Raw genomic sequence first — 16,203 nt, 5'->3', positions numbered from 1 at the left:
ACCACCACCACCACCACCACCACCACCACCACCATCATCATCATCATCATCATCATCATCATCATCATCATCATCATCATCATCATTATCCTTTCTACCTGCTTGATCCTTGATGCCCTGACTGAGTAGGGAGTTGGCCTCATCAAACTTATTTTCTTGTCTCATCTTCCGTTCCTGGAGCTTGAGTTTCATGAGACGAGCCTGTCGCTCACGTTCAGTCAGCTTGGCCCATTCTGCTTGACCTGTCTGCTTAATCAAAGCCTACAGAAAACAAAAATGCATCAAAAACTTCTCTCAACACCACAATGATTTATCTCATACAGCACCAAATAGCAAGGTCTTGTTGGATTGCTGAAAGATTGTATGGAGTAGAACCAAGAATGCAGCATGTGAGAGTAGTAGCAATAGTTATAGTTCAGTGTCATTAGGTTTCAATAAATATAGTTGACATAATATCATCTAGATAATAGTGTACCAAATTTCATTCCTTTTGATAATTGGAGCTCGACTGGTGTGTCAATGGTCATTGTCGATACCTCAGCCATATAAATATATATATGATATATAAAACATACATACATACATTCTACAGAAATCCACAGTCTAATCAATAGCAGGAGTAAAGTGAGCTCACCTCTGCCAGTAGTTTGTCCCTCATCACATCATATTTGTTCTCCAGAGCTTTTAAGAGTTGTTCTTCAGACACCATCTCAGTATCTGACTTGGTCACCAGGACAGTGGCTGCTACATTGTCATTCCATCCATTGGCCCTTGCAATGAACTGAACTTGCTTCAATTGCTTCAGGGTCATTGCACTCTGAAATTAACAAAGATCATAGATAAGATGATCCCTGGTATTTCTTAGATGTACATTAAGAAAACATTAACAAAATGTAACATTTGGGGTGTAATGAGAAACTGCAATTTCTTTTATGAATTGTGAAAGAAACCTAAAGATATCAGAATACACAACTCATCACTTCAATCTGTGGGTCATAGCTCAGTTATTCTTAGGACAGATCATTCTTCTTGAAACAATTAATAAATGACAGATTCTCTCCAAGTATCTCATCAATTTAGTTCCATCCTGTCTCCTCATTCAAACATTTGTGTTCATAGTATTGTGCAGCGCTTTGACACTTTAGAAATGAAATGCATTACCATTATTATATGCTGATTTTCCCTATGAGGTGTGATTTCTTACCTTGCTCTCAAGATCTTCCATGAGATAGCTTGCCTCTTTGTCCTGTTTCTCCTGAAGGTCCGCAATAAGGCTGACCTCTACATCTTCATCTGTGACCTCTTGACCTTGATTAGCTTTCATTACTTGCAGGCGACTCTCAAGCAACACAGCTACTCCTTTCTGGAAGTTTATAGGTTTAAAGGCAACAAAGATGAAACATGTTAGGAATCACAAGAAGTGTTAAGAATTGAGAATTTGAATAACAGCACATAAAGATAGTATGTAGAGATAGAAATGATACATGAAGAAGCTTTTGAAGATCTATTCACTTTGTCAATGAACTCTTGCTGTATTTGTTGCTCCAATGGTACCTTTGGGAATGTCATGACTGTTGAGGGGCCAACATGTATACCTAGAGTACGAAATGGAGAAGTTCATTGGAAGGTGCTCTACCAAATACTCTAATGATTGCTTTGAAGAACAAGAACAAAACAGAGACAGTGAGGGATCACTAAAAGAGGGAAGTGTAACAATATGCATAATTAAGTGTAACTTCCAGTCTAAGGGCCACCGCACACGTTACTACCCGACTGGTCGCCGACTGGCTTGCGACTGAGTGAGGGGAGATGTGACGTCACAGCTCTTGTCAGCTTGAGCGTCGCAGACCGGTCAGAGACAAGTCGCAAGGAAAATCGGAAGGATTTGACATGTCGAATCCTTATGACTGGATCGCAAGCTCAATCCAACTTCCAGCCAATCAGACAGTAGAGTTGCACGACGCATATTATGATCAACGCGCATATGCAGAAGTGCACTTTCTCAGTTGCTTTGCCAAAAAGCAAAAAGCTCATGAGTCGCAGATCGGATCGCAAGGTGTGCAATGTCGAGGCTTATGACCACCTTGCGATTCATCTCCCCTCACTAAGTCACAGACCAGTCGGGTCGTAAGGTGTGCGGTGGCCGTAAGTCAATCTATAAGTAAGAAGTTACAATCCAATGTAAATATCTCTCTTTGTTACACCCTGATCTGATTTCATATTACTACAGGCTTACCACAGGTCAGTCCCCCATTAGCTCATATTCTCATAATTCTTTGTTCTATACAATGCATTAAACATAAAAGAAAAAATCTTGAATTATTATTGTATAAAAAGTTTGGATCAATTTTCAGCTCTTCATCAACTTTTTAACACTAACAAGTGGAGCGCATCTGGCAGTCTCGCCTGCATCACGCGATTCAATATAGCAGCAATGCTGACTATGCAAATGACTATAAAATAATTATTCACAAAAAACACCATTTATATAATATTCTACTATGTTCATTGACCCAAAATAACATTTTATTTTGATCAAATGACATACGACTTGTGCAAGATGACCAACGTTACTGGATTACCCCTATGTCCACATTGCATTAACTATATCCATAAAGTTACGATCATAGTAATTCAACAAATACCCCCAACAAGGTAAAAGTTCATTGACCCTAAATGACCTTTGTCATGTGACCTGAAACTCGGGCAGGATGATCAGTAATGCTTTGTTACCTTTACTGATTCCCAAAAATGGTCTAAGTTCATTGAACATAAATGACCTTTGACCTTGGTCATGTAACATGAAACTCAGGCACGATGTTCAGTAATACTTGATTACCCTTATACTTTTCAAGTTATGATTATAATTAAAAAACTTAACCTTGGTTAAAATTTCAGTGTTGACAATGCTGCTGTTTCCGCCATCGGAAATGCGGCGCCTATAGTCTCACTCTTCTATGCAGGCGAAAAACAAAAAAAACTGGGGGGGGGGATAATGCCCTCTCAACCTCTAAACGCTTCGCGCGATTTTTCCAAAATGCAAAAAGATAGTGCCACAAAATTTTATGACTTTTATCTTTGAAATCTCGCTCAACTTTTGAGACCAAATTTGCGACGTAGAGGTATAGCAACATGATGCCACATGACTTTTTACGAGATGATGTCAAGCCGAAAACAGCTATTTTTATACTTTGTGTACAAAGTATTTGGGAGATGAAATTCATAAAAGGGTGATTTTTTTTCCATTCTAGTTGGTTTTCTTAATTAGTTTAGGGTTTGATTTAGTTGTTAAATGGTCTGTATTAATTTCCATTGAAAAAAAATGAACAACAGCTATTGAATAATTACGGTATTCACAAACACTCATGATTAAAAAAATACTATGTCCATCGACCCAACATGACCTTTGACCATAATCATATGACCTAAGATGTGTGCAAAACATATTTGATAATCTGGGTTGCATAAACTACTTGTATAGATCCATAAACTTTCTAAGTTATGATGCCAATTCAACAAATACCTCCAACAAAGCCAAAGTTCATGGACCTTCAATGACCTTTGATCTTGGTCATGTGACCTGAAACACACACGAGATATTCAGGGATACATAGTTACTCTATGTCCAAGTTTCATGAACTTGATCCATAAACTTAAAATTATGACAATTCCACAAATAACTCAAACATTATCAAAGTTTGTTGACTGTACATCACCGTTGACCTTGGTCATGTGACCTCAACACCGCATAGGATGTTCAGGGGTAATTAATTGCTCTTATGTCTAAGTTACATGAAATTAGATCCATATACTTTTTAAGTTATGATGACAATTCCACAAATAACCCCAACATTGCCAAAGTTAATTGACCCAAAGTGACCTTTGACCTTGGTCATGTGACCTGAAACTCAGGCAGGATATTTAGTGATACACTATTACACTTATGTCTAAGTTTCATGAACTAGATCCATATACTTTCTAAGTTATGATAACAATTCCACAAATAACCCCAACATGGCCAAAGTTCATTGACCCTAAGTGATTTTTGACAGCTTAACAGCAACTTGAGAAAGTGAATGAGTCTCTGTACATATAAAGTCCGACAGAAAGCCTTCGAGTTTGAAGCTAAGTAAGAATGACAACAAAAGTGATGGCAAAAAGAAGCGGGTCCTAACCTCAGTGGAGGTACCAAACCTCAACCTAAAAACTGTGATTAGCCTTGTTAAGGGGTGAATTATTGATGTAAGCTCAACAACAGAGGCAGTTTCTGTAGTAAGTGTGTTATCTCTTCGCATAATACAAGCCAGAATTGCTAGTATAAACTCTGGCTTGGCAAGTAATTTCATGTACCCTGATATCTATGGATTTCCATGTACTGACAATGATCTATGAGTTTGTCAGTGACTGAGAGATTTACTAGGAAATTTGCATCATTACTGTATATCAGATGATGCTATAAACAGGCAAATAGAACAATCAAAGAGAGATGAGAATAGTACCATAAACAAAAGGAAAATTCAGAAGTTGGGGAAAAGCAGAATGGTTTACAAGAGAGAGATCGAGAAAGAGTTGACTGACCCTTAGAATGTCAGTTTGTTCCTCTTCTGTCTCTTTGGTAGGCCCACTTTCTCTCCATTGTCTACGTTGTTCCTTTAGTTCACCGAGTCTCTGTTGACGTTTGTCCTCAGACATCAGATTTGCAGTTTTCCTCAGGTCTCCCTGACTTTCATCTTGCACCAGCTGTACAAGAAAAAGCAAAACATGAGAGCTTAAAACTTATCAGTAAGGAGTATTATTCTGAAAAACATATATTCCATGATTACCTATGCAAACTAGAGCATTCTGCAGAGTGGTAATGCAAATTATCTGATATAACGTCTACATTTAAATATATTTGGTTTATTGATTATGAAGCCTCTCTTCATTTAACCTGTATCTCCAAGGATAAAATGAATTTCTTCTGAATCCTGCATGGTGCAGACATATCCACTCATTAATGTGTAGATTAATTCCTTTGGTTTCATTTCTGGATAAGTAATAAATTCCAACCTTTCTCATCACCCTTGCTCTCACACCCATTATCTCAATCAACCCTCACCTGCATCAAGAAGTCTCTCTCAGTTACATGTTTCATCTCCATCTCTTGGATAACAGCCTCCTGTAAACCTTGTTTGTCATTCTCATTCTCTGGTAGCATTACAGGGGTAACAGTCTCTTTCTTCTCCTGGGAAGCTGCCTTCAGACGGCGTCTCTGCTCTAGACGCTCCTTGGCCAACTGCTCCTGTCGCTTACGATCTTTCTCCACTCTGTAGTAAAAGTATAACATCAAAAATAAAGGAGCATATACAGCAAACTAATAACTTCATACGTATACAAAGAACTTATGTCAACACACAGTATGTCAATATTAGCATTTCTTTCCTGGAATAATGTATACACACATTACAAGTAAATATATATGATATACATCAGGCATTTAGAATGGAACTAAAGTGTTAAATCTTCCATCTTTTATAAAACTGTTTTTCATAAACCTTCATCATCAATTTCTTGCATGAATTGATTAGGTGGTTATTAGATTTATATCCAGGGTACAATGAACACTGAGGGCAGTGCTGTAATAAAAAAGGATCTATTCATTCAAATTCATCATCATTCTAATTCACAGAAATATAAACATTGTAATTTGCTCAACTCCAATTAAAATACTTTCTGTAAATTATGGGTAACAATTACACAGTGTGTAATCTTTTGCATCCAAACTAAACTGTCTATCCTCATGTTATGGCACGCCCAGTTCAGAAAAAAAATTATACATCACAGTCCTTGTTTGAATTTAAACTTTATTCGTAGTAACTTACGCATCATCAGCTTTCTGTGCAAGCCCCATTACAAGAGCAGCAGCTTCAAACTTGTCTTCATGTCTAGCCCTTCTCTGTTCCCTTCTCAGTCTAGCTAGCTCTGCTTGTCTCTCTTTCTCACTTTGTAGTCTGTCACCTTGACCTCTTAGTGCTGCTAACAGGGCTGCTTTCTCCTGTCATGTATATTTATAAAATCATCATCAATCATCATCATCATCATCATCATCGTCATTGTCATCATCATCAATACCAATATCATGATTATCATGATCATCATGATCATGATCATCATCATCATGATGATCATCATCATCATCATGAATACCATTGTCATCATTATCGCCAACCACCAATAACATCATCGTCATCCTCCTCCTCCTCCTCATCAATACCTTCATCATCCTCATCATCAATGACCTTTGTCATCATTATCATCATCATCATATTCATCAGACCAATCCCAAATTGTCAAATAACCATCCAATGATTTTTAAGAGCATATTACTTATGGAAACGTCGAAAGGACTACTAGTGACATTGTGAAAGAAATTATGTTCATGTGATTTTCTACAATAACTTACATCATCTAATCTATTGTCAAGGTCTAGAAGAATATTTCTTCGTTGCTTCTTCAGTTCTTCCTCCTCCTGCTTAATCTCTTCATCCTCAAGACGATCTACATCTTCCTCACTCATTCCTAAATGATTTCAGCATTGACAGTAAATAGAGAAAAAAGGTATAAATTTGGGTGTATAAATCTCTCTTTAATAACTTGTAAGCTATTTGATATTCTCTGGAAAGATTACATAGATCAAAATATTCCAATAATACAAGCAGTGGCTTAGCCATAGCTATGTTTATTAAGAGTTTTGGGTTGTCTTTGATTTCATTCAGGAAAGTTAATTAAATTGTGAGCACAACCGATACTGGTAAGTGAACATTCTGCTTGTAACTACACCATGAGTGAAGGTAGGCCACAGGCTCACTTTAGCTCAGTCTCTTAACCTGGAGACTGATTTTCAGGTCTCAAATGAGGCTGATCAAGATTTTTTTCCCCAGATCCTTGGGATTGACCAACTCCTCTCCCTCCTCAATATAATACTAATTGCCGAACCAACCCTGGATAGAATAATTCCACTATACTTTCTAAAACTCGGTAAAACTTGGTATACTTATAATTTGTATTATTTCAACAGAATAGCCCAAACAGTAGCTGATTCACTGAAATATATTCTGATTTTGTACACTTACATGTACATTACATATTTCATTCAAATCAAGATTTATTTCAATAACTTTCTTGGAGTCATAAAAATCAATAAAAGTGCTTCAAGCAACCACAATTTTCTGGATGTCTTATGCTGCTTTTACACTTGAACGATTTGAGTTCCCGCATTGCCATGATTTTATCTTGCCAGTCCTTGGCAATGTGGGGCACGTAATGCGCCAATGGTGTGTGTGCCATAGTCCCGACTAGTTCACAAGTTTACGCATAGGCATGACATGTTTACGCAGTATTTACAAATAATTTACGCACTGTCACCAGGTGCTTATCCAGCATCAGATCCTTCAAGAATTTCATGGGCCCAACTGTATGGGGACAATAGTGACTATTATGCTTCGGTATAGCCCATACATTTCTTTGTCATAGTTGATGCTGGATACGCAATTGGTCACGTCATTCATCATTCATTGAAGCATAAAATCGAACCATGAATTAGATATAGCCAAACTGCACATGCGTGTGCCTTTGAGGCGAACAATTCTTATGAGTGTGTGAATTTTGCGCAAACTATTGTTTAACTTGTCGCAAACAACTTGTGAACTAGTCATGAACTTATTATCTATTTATTATTTATTCGGCACTTCAAACATATTCAAGATTATGAAAGCAATAACAATCATTACAAAAAATGACAGAGAATATCATACAGGTATGTGCAATATTTGATAGCAGTTTGCCCAGTGCATCAGTTCGTGGCCAAGGAAGAGAGCAAACTTAAACTAAATTTGTCGTGCCATGATTTTAGAAATCATAAACTTTTTGCACCACACTTCAAGCATTGTTCCGCACTGGCCAGCATACTTCAGGAAATGGAATGACGCGGTGCGACTCGATGCGTGAACTATTCGGGCCCAAAAATCGTGCAAGTGTAATAGCTGCATTAGTTATGGTTTCAGCTTAAAAACTTGAAATACAGGGCAGCTTATAATAAAAAAGTGGAAAGGGAGTTCCAAAATAAGACAAGAGGCAGAGGTATCCTACTTCGCTTGGGTCTAGTACATGTGGTAAAAACATTATAAGAATAATTACCTTCAGCGAGTCTCTGTTTTCGTTTCTCAAGCCTCAACCGAAGCTTCTCTTCTTGTGCCTTTTTAGACTCCCCCATTAGTGCTTCAAGAGCCTTTTGTGATTTCAAAGCATCTCCTAGTAGTGCAGAGGCTTCGTCCATCTTTCCTTCTTGTCTCAGTCTTCTCTCTTCTAGCTTAAGTTTCATCAGACGTAGCTGTCGTTCTCTCTCTGACAGACGAGCCCATTCACCTTCGCCCATCTGGATTATAGGACATTATAAAATAACATCACTGTCTGTTTTTCTTCATTCATTTATACTGCTTTCAATGCGATCTGCCTTGCAGTTCAGCATTCTATCTACTCACCTATCCTACAAGTATAGATACTTATTTCAATCTATGATCTTTCAATATCCAATTTACTCAAACATTCACCTATTATTTATCTACTTTCTAATATTAACATTTAAGAGACGAATAATCTGCTGGAAAATTTTAATTTTTGATATTAAACACAATTATCACATTGATTGCAATGAAGCGAAAATGGTTAAAATAAGATGAAATTCACATTTGTTTTCAGTGTCTATCATTTCATTACAAAAAAATATCCCAGAATGAGAATAAGTAAACCCTGATTACAAAAAATTGTGAATTGAGCATGTCTTAGCAAAGCTACTGATAGCCTTTGTGTTATACAATGTGGAAATCATTGAGCGTCATCCTCATACCAATAAGACTGACAACCACTTACCTGTTTCATGAGTGCTTCAGCAAGTAACTTGTCTTTAAGAGCATCATATTTAGCTTCTAGAGCTTCTACCAACTGACTCTCATCAGCCTGATTACCAAGATCTGTACTTGTTATCACTATGGCTACATTCTCATGTATATCAAGTTTGATGGCTTCTAAACTCTCCTTCTGAAGCTTCTTGAGTGCTCCTAACTCCTACAAGAAATAATTGAAGATGAATATACATGAATATAGGGAATGTATACTGCTTTTAGTAGGTGTTTAAGAAAAAAGAAACCATACTAAGTAAGTATTAATAATAATTGGGTATTTCATTCAATGCAAACATCTACCAAATGAGGTGCTCCTTGACTAGTATACAAATAATGAATGTTTATGAGTGCAATAGACAGAATACCCTCATGACATGAAAGATGAAAAGACCCATTCAACAAGGCATAGCTGAGTTAAATTGATCATTCATTTCATCTTTCACCTAATGAAGCTGTCCATTGCAAGAATGAAAAACATACACCATCTGTTTTATATGACACCTAAAAATAGATCCTGGCCATTTGAAATTTATGAATTTTGATGCAAAACATGCTCGTGTGGACAGTGCGAGCTCGGTCTGTTGATTGTCGCGTACATACCATGCACGTTGCAAACACAAGTGTTTTTACTTGTGGTGCCTGGGGCTGGCCTGGCGTCATTGTAAAATGAGTTGAATAATCAACCTCAAATGACTAATCAAAACACAAGGACCTATCGAGGTGTAATATAATTTATCATAAAGAATATTGCTCAGCTAAAGCATTATCTCACACAATCAAGTGACAAGAATATGACTTAGGGTTCTTCATGTTATTGTTTATCATAGCAATCATTATCATTTTATCATTGAAGGATAGGTAGGTCAACATAGCTACACTTATGACAGGTTGGAAGAGAAATATAGCAGTAGTAGTATACCCAAAGTTTTATATCTATATCTGTCCCTGTACATAAGGCTTTCCAAATTTATTTCACAAGGGTGGAGAGTGGCATTTGCAGTTAAATGCCTTGCTAATAGAAGTCAGTGCTGCAGGGGGATTTGAACCACACAACATACGATACAGTCAAGAGACTGATCCACAAACCATTTACTAGTATTATGATGGAATATCTTACCTTATCTGGAAGGGTCTGTATAATAGTCTCACTCTCTTTATCTTGATGCAGCTGTAAGTCAGCCATGATAGATACAATAACCTCATCCAAGGTAACCTCTGAACTTGTAGACTGTAGAAGTTTACGACGTGACACCAGCTTCAAGATGGCTGCCTCTAACAGAAGCTTGAAGTGTTCCTCTTTGTTATCTGAATGAAAATATACATATTCATATACATCAATTGATCTTTTTTTTAAAATTTGGAATACATACAATTTGTGAAATTATTACATAATTAATAATAACAACAAAAGTGGCTACTTACATAGTGCACAATTCTACCTTTTGGTGTTGATAGCACTTCAAGAAGTATAATGTACACATGGACAACAGAAACAGGAATCATCCTGAACAAAATACATCATATACAACTGATGTTCTAAATCAGAAATCCAATTAAAATAAGGACACGCATAAAATAATAATACTACATAATTCTCCTACCAAATTTAGATATATTTTCTACAGATGACACAATGTGAATCTTGCCATCATAGTCTCTATTAGTTTCTTACAATACTTACTCAGGTCGAGTTGTTTTCTCTGATTCCATATCTCTTGTTGTTTTTCAGCTCTAGCTTCATTCATGAGATTCTCTGCAATGAATTTTTCTTCTTCACTAAATTCATTTTGAAGTAGACGTAGAAGAGTAGCTCTCTCTTTCTCATGCTTGATCTCTAACATCTTCATTACAGCATCCTATCAATATACAGGTTAATATGATGAAACTATTACGGAAAACACAAATCTTGATCTCCTATGAAACATATCAAGATCTAGGTTCTACAAAATATTTTATGGGGCATTCATCTGCAGAATATCTTATTTGTAAACATACCTACTTTTGACAAAACATGATTGTTTATTCCAACTTGAAATGATACTTCTCATATTCAAGACTTCTTTCACCACAAAAACTAACTGAAGTGTTTGAATGAAGCTATTAACTGAATAATCAACAAGTGGAGTGCCTCTGGTGGTCTCACCTGCATTATGGGATTCAATATAGCAGCAGTGCTGACCATGACGCGTTTCCTCCGTTTAACCCTAAATAGACTGGGCTATTTCGATGCCTAAGAAGGGGGGGGGGGGGGGGGGGGGGCTGATTCAGCCCCCCCTTATGATCTCGGCCGTCGATCGCGTGATCGCGAAAAAAATTGTCACACGTGTTACCCATGGCATTATCTACAAAACCATAACATCAAATTCTGCAAAAAACCTCATGTCTCATTAATTATGCTAATTTATGCGTAAAATCATAAGTCTGCTCTAATTAATAAAATAATGCCCCTGAAATGCTAATTTTTGTTTCACATACTCTAGATAAGCATCTGATCAAATTTATTTTAAAAAAATTTCAACATCACATTTATTTTCTTATGTATTCTATTGTTTTCTAAATTTCTTATGTATTTCTTTGTTTCTCGACTTTTTGTTTTTTATTGTTTTTTCAATGGAAATTGTCAGGGACTTTATTTTGACCATAAAAAAGATAAAATTAATCGATTTTAAGCAGTAAAGGGAAAAATAATGATACATTTATGAATTTTGGCTAAAAACACCATTTGCATTGGATTTGTACACAAATTCACGTTTTTGAGTAATTTTGGGTCTGCATGCACTTACGAAATGTTGCGTAATTTCGGAACCGCGTACCCGGGGGTCACAATTTTGGTCTCAAAAGTTGCGCGAGACTTGAAAGTAAAAAGTCAGCGAGCGACGCGGTCACAAAATTTTGCACGGCAGATTTTGTGGCACTCGTGTGATCGAAGGTCAAGATCTCGGTTGGGGGCCCACCCCCTTGGCTCTGAGATGGGTCCAAATAACCCAGTTCTTTTGCCTTTAACCTTGGTCATGTGACCTGAAACTCGTCTTATGAACTAGATCCATACACTTTCAGAGTTTTGATGGTTATTCAACAAATACCCCCACATGGCCAAAGTTCATTTATTTTAAATGACCTTTAACCTTTGTCATGTGACCTTTAAACTCGTGCAGGCAGGTTGTTCAGTAATACTTGATCAAGCGTATGTTCAGTGATAATTGATTATTCTTAAGTCCAAGTTTCATGAACTAGGTACATATACTTTTTAAGTTATGTCATTTCAAGAACTTAACCTTCGGTTAAGATTTTATGTTGTCGCTGCCCCGTCGGAAAAGCGGCGCATATAGTATCACTCTGCTATGCAGGTGAGACAAAAATTAAAATTAAGTACAATTGGAATATTAGAATACCTCAATATAGTATGCTTATACTAATCAGTCAGGTCACATACAAATCACTCGGGTTTTGGATTTCGATGCTATTTTTTTCTAACGGTGTCTTCAATTGGACAAACACGCTGGGGAAAAAAAATTAGATTGAAATTTGAGTATTGTTTAAGCCGGCAAGTGCGTTAGAAAAAAATTGTATCGAAATCCAAAACCCCGAGTGATTTCGCACACGCACGTGACCCGACTGATTAGTATAAGCCATATAGTACACATTATTGAATCTTTGCATCTGTAGATAGGCATTGCACTTACCTGCATAGCAGCCTTATCTCCATTATTTAGGATATCAAGATCTTCGCCGCTTTCCTCTTGAATAGTTCCAAGTTTCCTTTTCTTCCTTGCAGCTTCCAAACGTTCCTTGGCCAACTGCTCTTGGCGCCTTCGATCTTGCTTTAGTCTGGTCAGTATTCAATTATAACAATCAAATTCATGATTATGTTTGTGTATTATAATATTTTTCTGTACAGTTCTCCAATGTTATTATTACAATACTATTTTTTGGCATCACATAAGCATGGGAGGCAACTAAACCACTACCGTAAGTAACGGTGTATTAACCACAACCCCAACTTTGGACTAAAAAAAAAAAAAAAAAAATTCTTCTCACATTACATGCATATTTGAGGTACGAAGAAACAAAATCTAAGTTTTTAAGATTTCAAAGTATCCAAAGAGATTACCGGTATGCGGAAATCTGCTGTTCTTGATCAATTCATCTACAAATGTTAGAAAGAAAGAACGGTCCCGACAATATTGGCAACTTACACACTCACTCACCTCACAGTGTAAACACACACACACACAGCACTGCCATTACATTGCAAACTACGATACAGTACCGGTCATGCCAGTACATCAAATTATGATCTGTGTCTTTCCCAGCGTAGGAGGAAGAAACATTCACATTTCTTGCATCACAACCTCACAATCACTTTCAGAAATTTGATGTCTTAGCATGAATTTTGGATACGGGATTACAGGAAGGTTCAAGAAACAAAGAAATTGACATTTTTTCCAGTTGTTTTTCACGGCTTCGTGCCGTCTCTCTCTTGCGTGGTTCACATGGTATCTTATGAAAAGCAAACAGGAAGGAAAAAAAAACAAGCTGGCGATGGCGCGAAACGGGACTTTGAATAGCGCCAGCTGAAGTCGCTCTATAACCACATTACAACGCAACCTCTTAGCTCACTCAACTCTCGCTCAGCGGTGACAAAATATTACCGAGTATGCTTGGCGTCTCTTTTAAATTAACCAGAGAACTTCACTACTTTGAATCTAGAATAAAGTCAAAATTAGTGTCATGAAGGTGGGTGCGTTTGTTATGGACAACAGTAATAATCGCTTCCCATTACCCGCGGCTCATACCCCTCTAAACGACATTGCCTGGGCGGCTACGCCCGGCCGCTCGATGTGTTGTGAACTGGCAGACATCGTACATGTACGGGAGGGGTTACGGCGGGCTGCCAGGCTGGCTCAGACCGTCACCGTGTATAAACCGCACCCCCGACTTTTGCTTCTATCCCGCCGAGAAAAAGGTGCGGTTAATACACCGTTACTTACGGTAAGTCGCTTCAACATGATATAATTTAGTAATGAATTAATTTTGAGCAAAAGACGTCTGCAATTTTAGACAGTCTGTTTCATATACATTTTTAACTCTACTTGTCCTGCTCAAATGAGATATCTCTATTGAACTTTCACTGCACCGTTCCTGTGTGAATGCCAAAATATTTCTCTTTTGATATTGCTCTTCATAAACAACTAACCTCTCCTCGGCAGCAGCCTGGTGTCTCTCTGCTATTCCTAAGATTGTTCTTCATATACAACTAACCTCTCATCCACAGCAGCCTGGTGTCTCTCTGCTATTCCTAAGATTGTTCTTCATATACAACTAACCTCTCATCCGCAGCAACCTGGCGTCTCTCTGCTTATCCTAAGATTGTTCTTCATATACAACTTACCTGTCATCCGCAGCAGCCTGGTGTCTCTCTGCTATTCCTAAGATTGTTCTTCATATACAACTAACCTCTCATCCACAGCAGCCTGGTGTCTCTCTGCTTATCCTAAGATTGTTCTTCATATACAACTTACCTGTCATCCGCAGCAGCCTGGTGTCTCTCTGCTATTCCTAAGATTGTTCTTCATATACAACTAACCTGTCATCCGCAGCAGCCTGGTGTCTCTCTGCTATTCCTAAGATTGTTCTTCATATACATCTTACCTGTCATCCACAGCAGCCTGGTCTCTCTCTGCTATTCCTAAGATTGTTCTTCATATACAACTAACCTCTCATCCGCAGCAACCTGGCGTCTCTCTGCTTATCCTAAGATTGTTCTTCATATACAACTTACCTGTCATCCGCAGCAGCCTGGTGTCTCTCTGCTATTCCTAAGATTGTTCTTCATATACAACTAACCTCTCATCCACAGCAGCCTGGTGTCTCTCTGCTTATCCTAAGATTGTTCTTCATATACAACTTACCTGTCATCCGCAGCAGCCTGGTGTCTCTCTGCTATTCCTAAGATTGTTCTTCATATACAACTAACCTGTCATCCGCAGCAGCCTGGTGTCTCTCTGCTATTCCTAAGATTGTTCTTCATATACATCTTACCTGTCATCCACAGCAGCCTGGTCTCTCTCTGCTATTCCTAAGATTGTTCTTCATATACAACTAACCTCTCATCCACAGCAGCCTGGTGTCTCTCTGCTATTCCTAAGATTGTTCTTCATATACAACTAACCTCTCATCCGCAGCAACCTGGTGTCTCTCTGCTATTCCTAAGATTGTTCTTCATATACAACTTACCTCTCATCCTTAGCAACCTGGTGTCTCTCTGCTATTCCTAAGATTGTTCTTCATATACAACTAACCTCTCATCCACAGCAGCCTGGTGTCTCTCTGCTATTCCTAAGATTGTTCTTCATATACAACTAACCTCTCATCCACAGCAGCCTGGTGTCTCTCTGCTATTCCTAAGATTGTTCTTCATATACAACTAACCTCTCATCCGCAGCAACCTGGTGTCTCTCTGCTATTCCTAAGATTGTTCTTCATATACAACTTACCTCTCATCCTTAGCAACCTGGTGTCTCTCTGCTATTCCTAAGATTGTTCTTCATATACAACTTACCTCTCATCCGCAGCAGCCTGGTGTCTCTCTGCTATTCCTAAGATTGTTCTTCATATACAACTAACCTCTCATCCGCAGCTGCCTGGTGTCTCTCTGCTATTCCTAAGATTGTTCTTCATATACAACTTACCTCTCATCCGCAGCAGCCTGGTGTCTCTCTGCTAATGCTAAGATTGTTCTTCATATACAACTAACCTCTCATCTACAGCAGCCTGGTGTCTCTCTGCTATTCCTAAGATTGTTCTTCATATACAACTTACCTGTCATCCGCAGCAACCTGGCGTCTCTCTGCTTATCCTAAGATTGTTCTTCATATACAACTTACCTCTCATCCGCAGCAGCCTGGTGTCTCTCTGCTAATCCTAAGACCAATGCTGCAGCATGGAAGCCATCCTCCATCCTTGCTTTGCGTACCTCTCTCTTTAACCTAGCTAACTCTGCTTGACGCTCTCTCTCATTCAGATACTGGGCTTCTACTCCCCGTAGTTGAGCAATCAGAGCTTCCCGTTCCGCATCTTGACGCTTCTCAATCTGAGTAAGAACATCGATGTCACCTTCAGAATCTTCATCCTCTGAGATACCCTCATCTTCACCTTCTTCAATAGGGTCTAAACCTGATGAATACAGATATACAGACATTATTTTGTTAATGGGTTTACTTCTTTAATGGGATCTAAATCCTTGCATTAAGATAACTATAAC

At 38.1% G+C, this 16,203-nt stretch overlaps 1 protein-coding gene across 6 annotated transcripts in view; it reads right to left on the bottom strand.

Annotated features, from left to right (window-relative positions):
• The window catches only part of LOC121409999 (trichohyalin-like), an 80,650-nt gene that overhangs the window by 36,216 nt on the left and 28,231 nt on the right, over positions 1 to 16,203 (bottom strand). For all 6 annotated transcript variants that reach the window (XM_041601799.1, XM_041601803.1, XM_041601804.1 and 3 more), the window contains exons 23-35: positions 15,827 to 16,115; positions 12,623 to 12,767; positions 10,621 to 10,795; positions 10,057 to 10,244; positions 8,908 to 9,102; positions 8,176 to 8,413; positions 6,443 to 6,558; positions 5,862 to 6,034; positions 5,099 to 5,306; positions 4,579 to 4,740; positions 1,205 to 1,363; positions 635 to 817; positions 99 to 261 (exon numbers count right to left, since the gene is read on the bottom strand). In XM_041601799.1, the coding sequence (XP_041457733.1) occupies positions 99 to 261; positions 635 to 817; positions 1,205 to 1,363; positions 4,579 to 4,740; positions 5,099 to 5,306; positions 5,862 to 6,034; positions 6,443 to 6,558; positions 8,176 to 8,413; positions 8,908 to 9,102; positions 10,057 to 10,244; positions 10,621 to 10,795; positions 12,623 to 12,767; positions 15,827 to 16,115 (2,394 nt within the window). The remainder of the gene's footprint in view (positions 1 to 98; positions 262 to 634; positions 818 to 1,204; positions 1,364 to 4,578; positions 4,741 to 5,098; positions 5,307 to 5,861; positions 6,035 to 6,442; positions 6,559 to 8,175; positions 8,414 to 8,907; positions 9,103 to 10,056; positions 10,245 to 10,620; positions 10,796 to 12,622; positions 12,768 to 15,826; positions 16,116 to 16,203) is intronic.

Source organism: Lytechinus variegatus, chromosome 3 (genome assembly GCF_018143015.1).
Source record: "Lytechinus variegatus isolate NC3 chromosome 3, Lvar_3.0, whole genome shotgun sequence".
In the NCBI taxonomy this organism is placed as follows: Eukaryota; Metazoa; Echinodermata; class Echinoidea; order Temnopleuroida; family Toxopneustidae; genus Lytechinus; species Lytechinus variegatus.
Note: the sequence above shows the minus strand (reverse complement) of the source record. Positions and strands in the feature narration are given on the sequence as shown.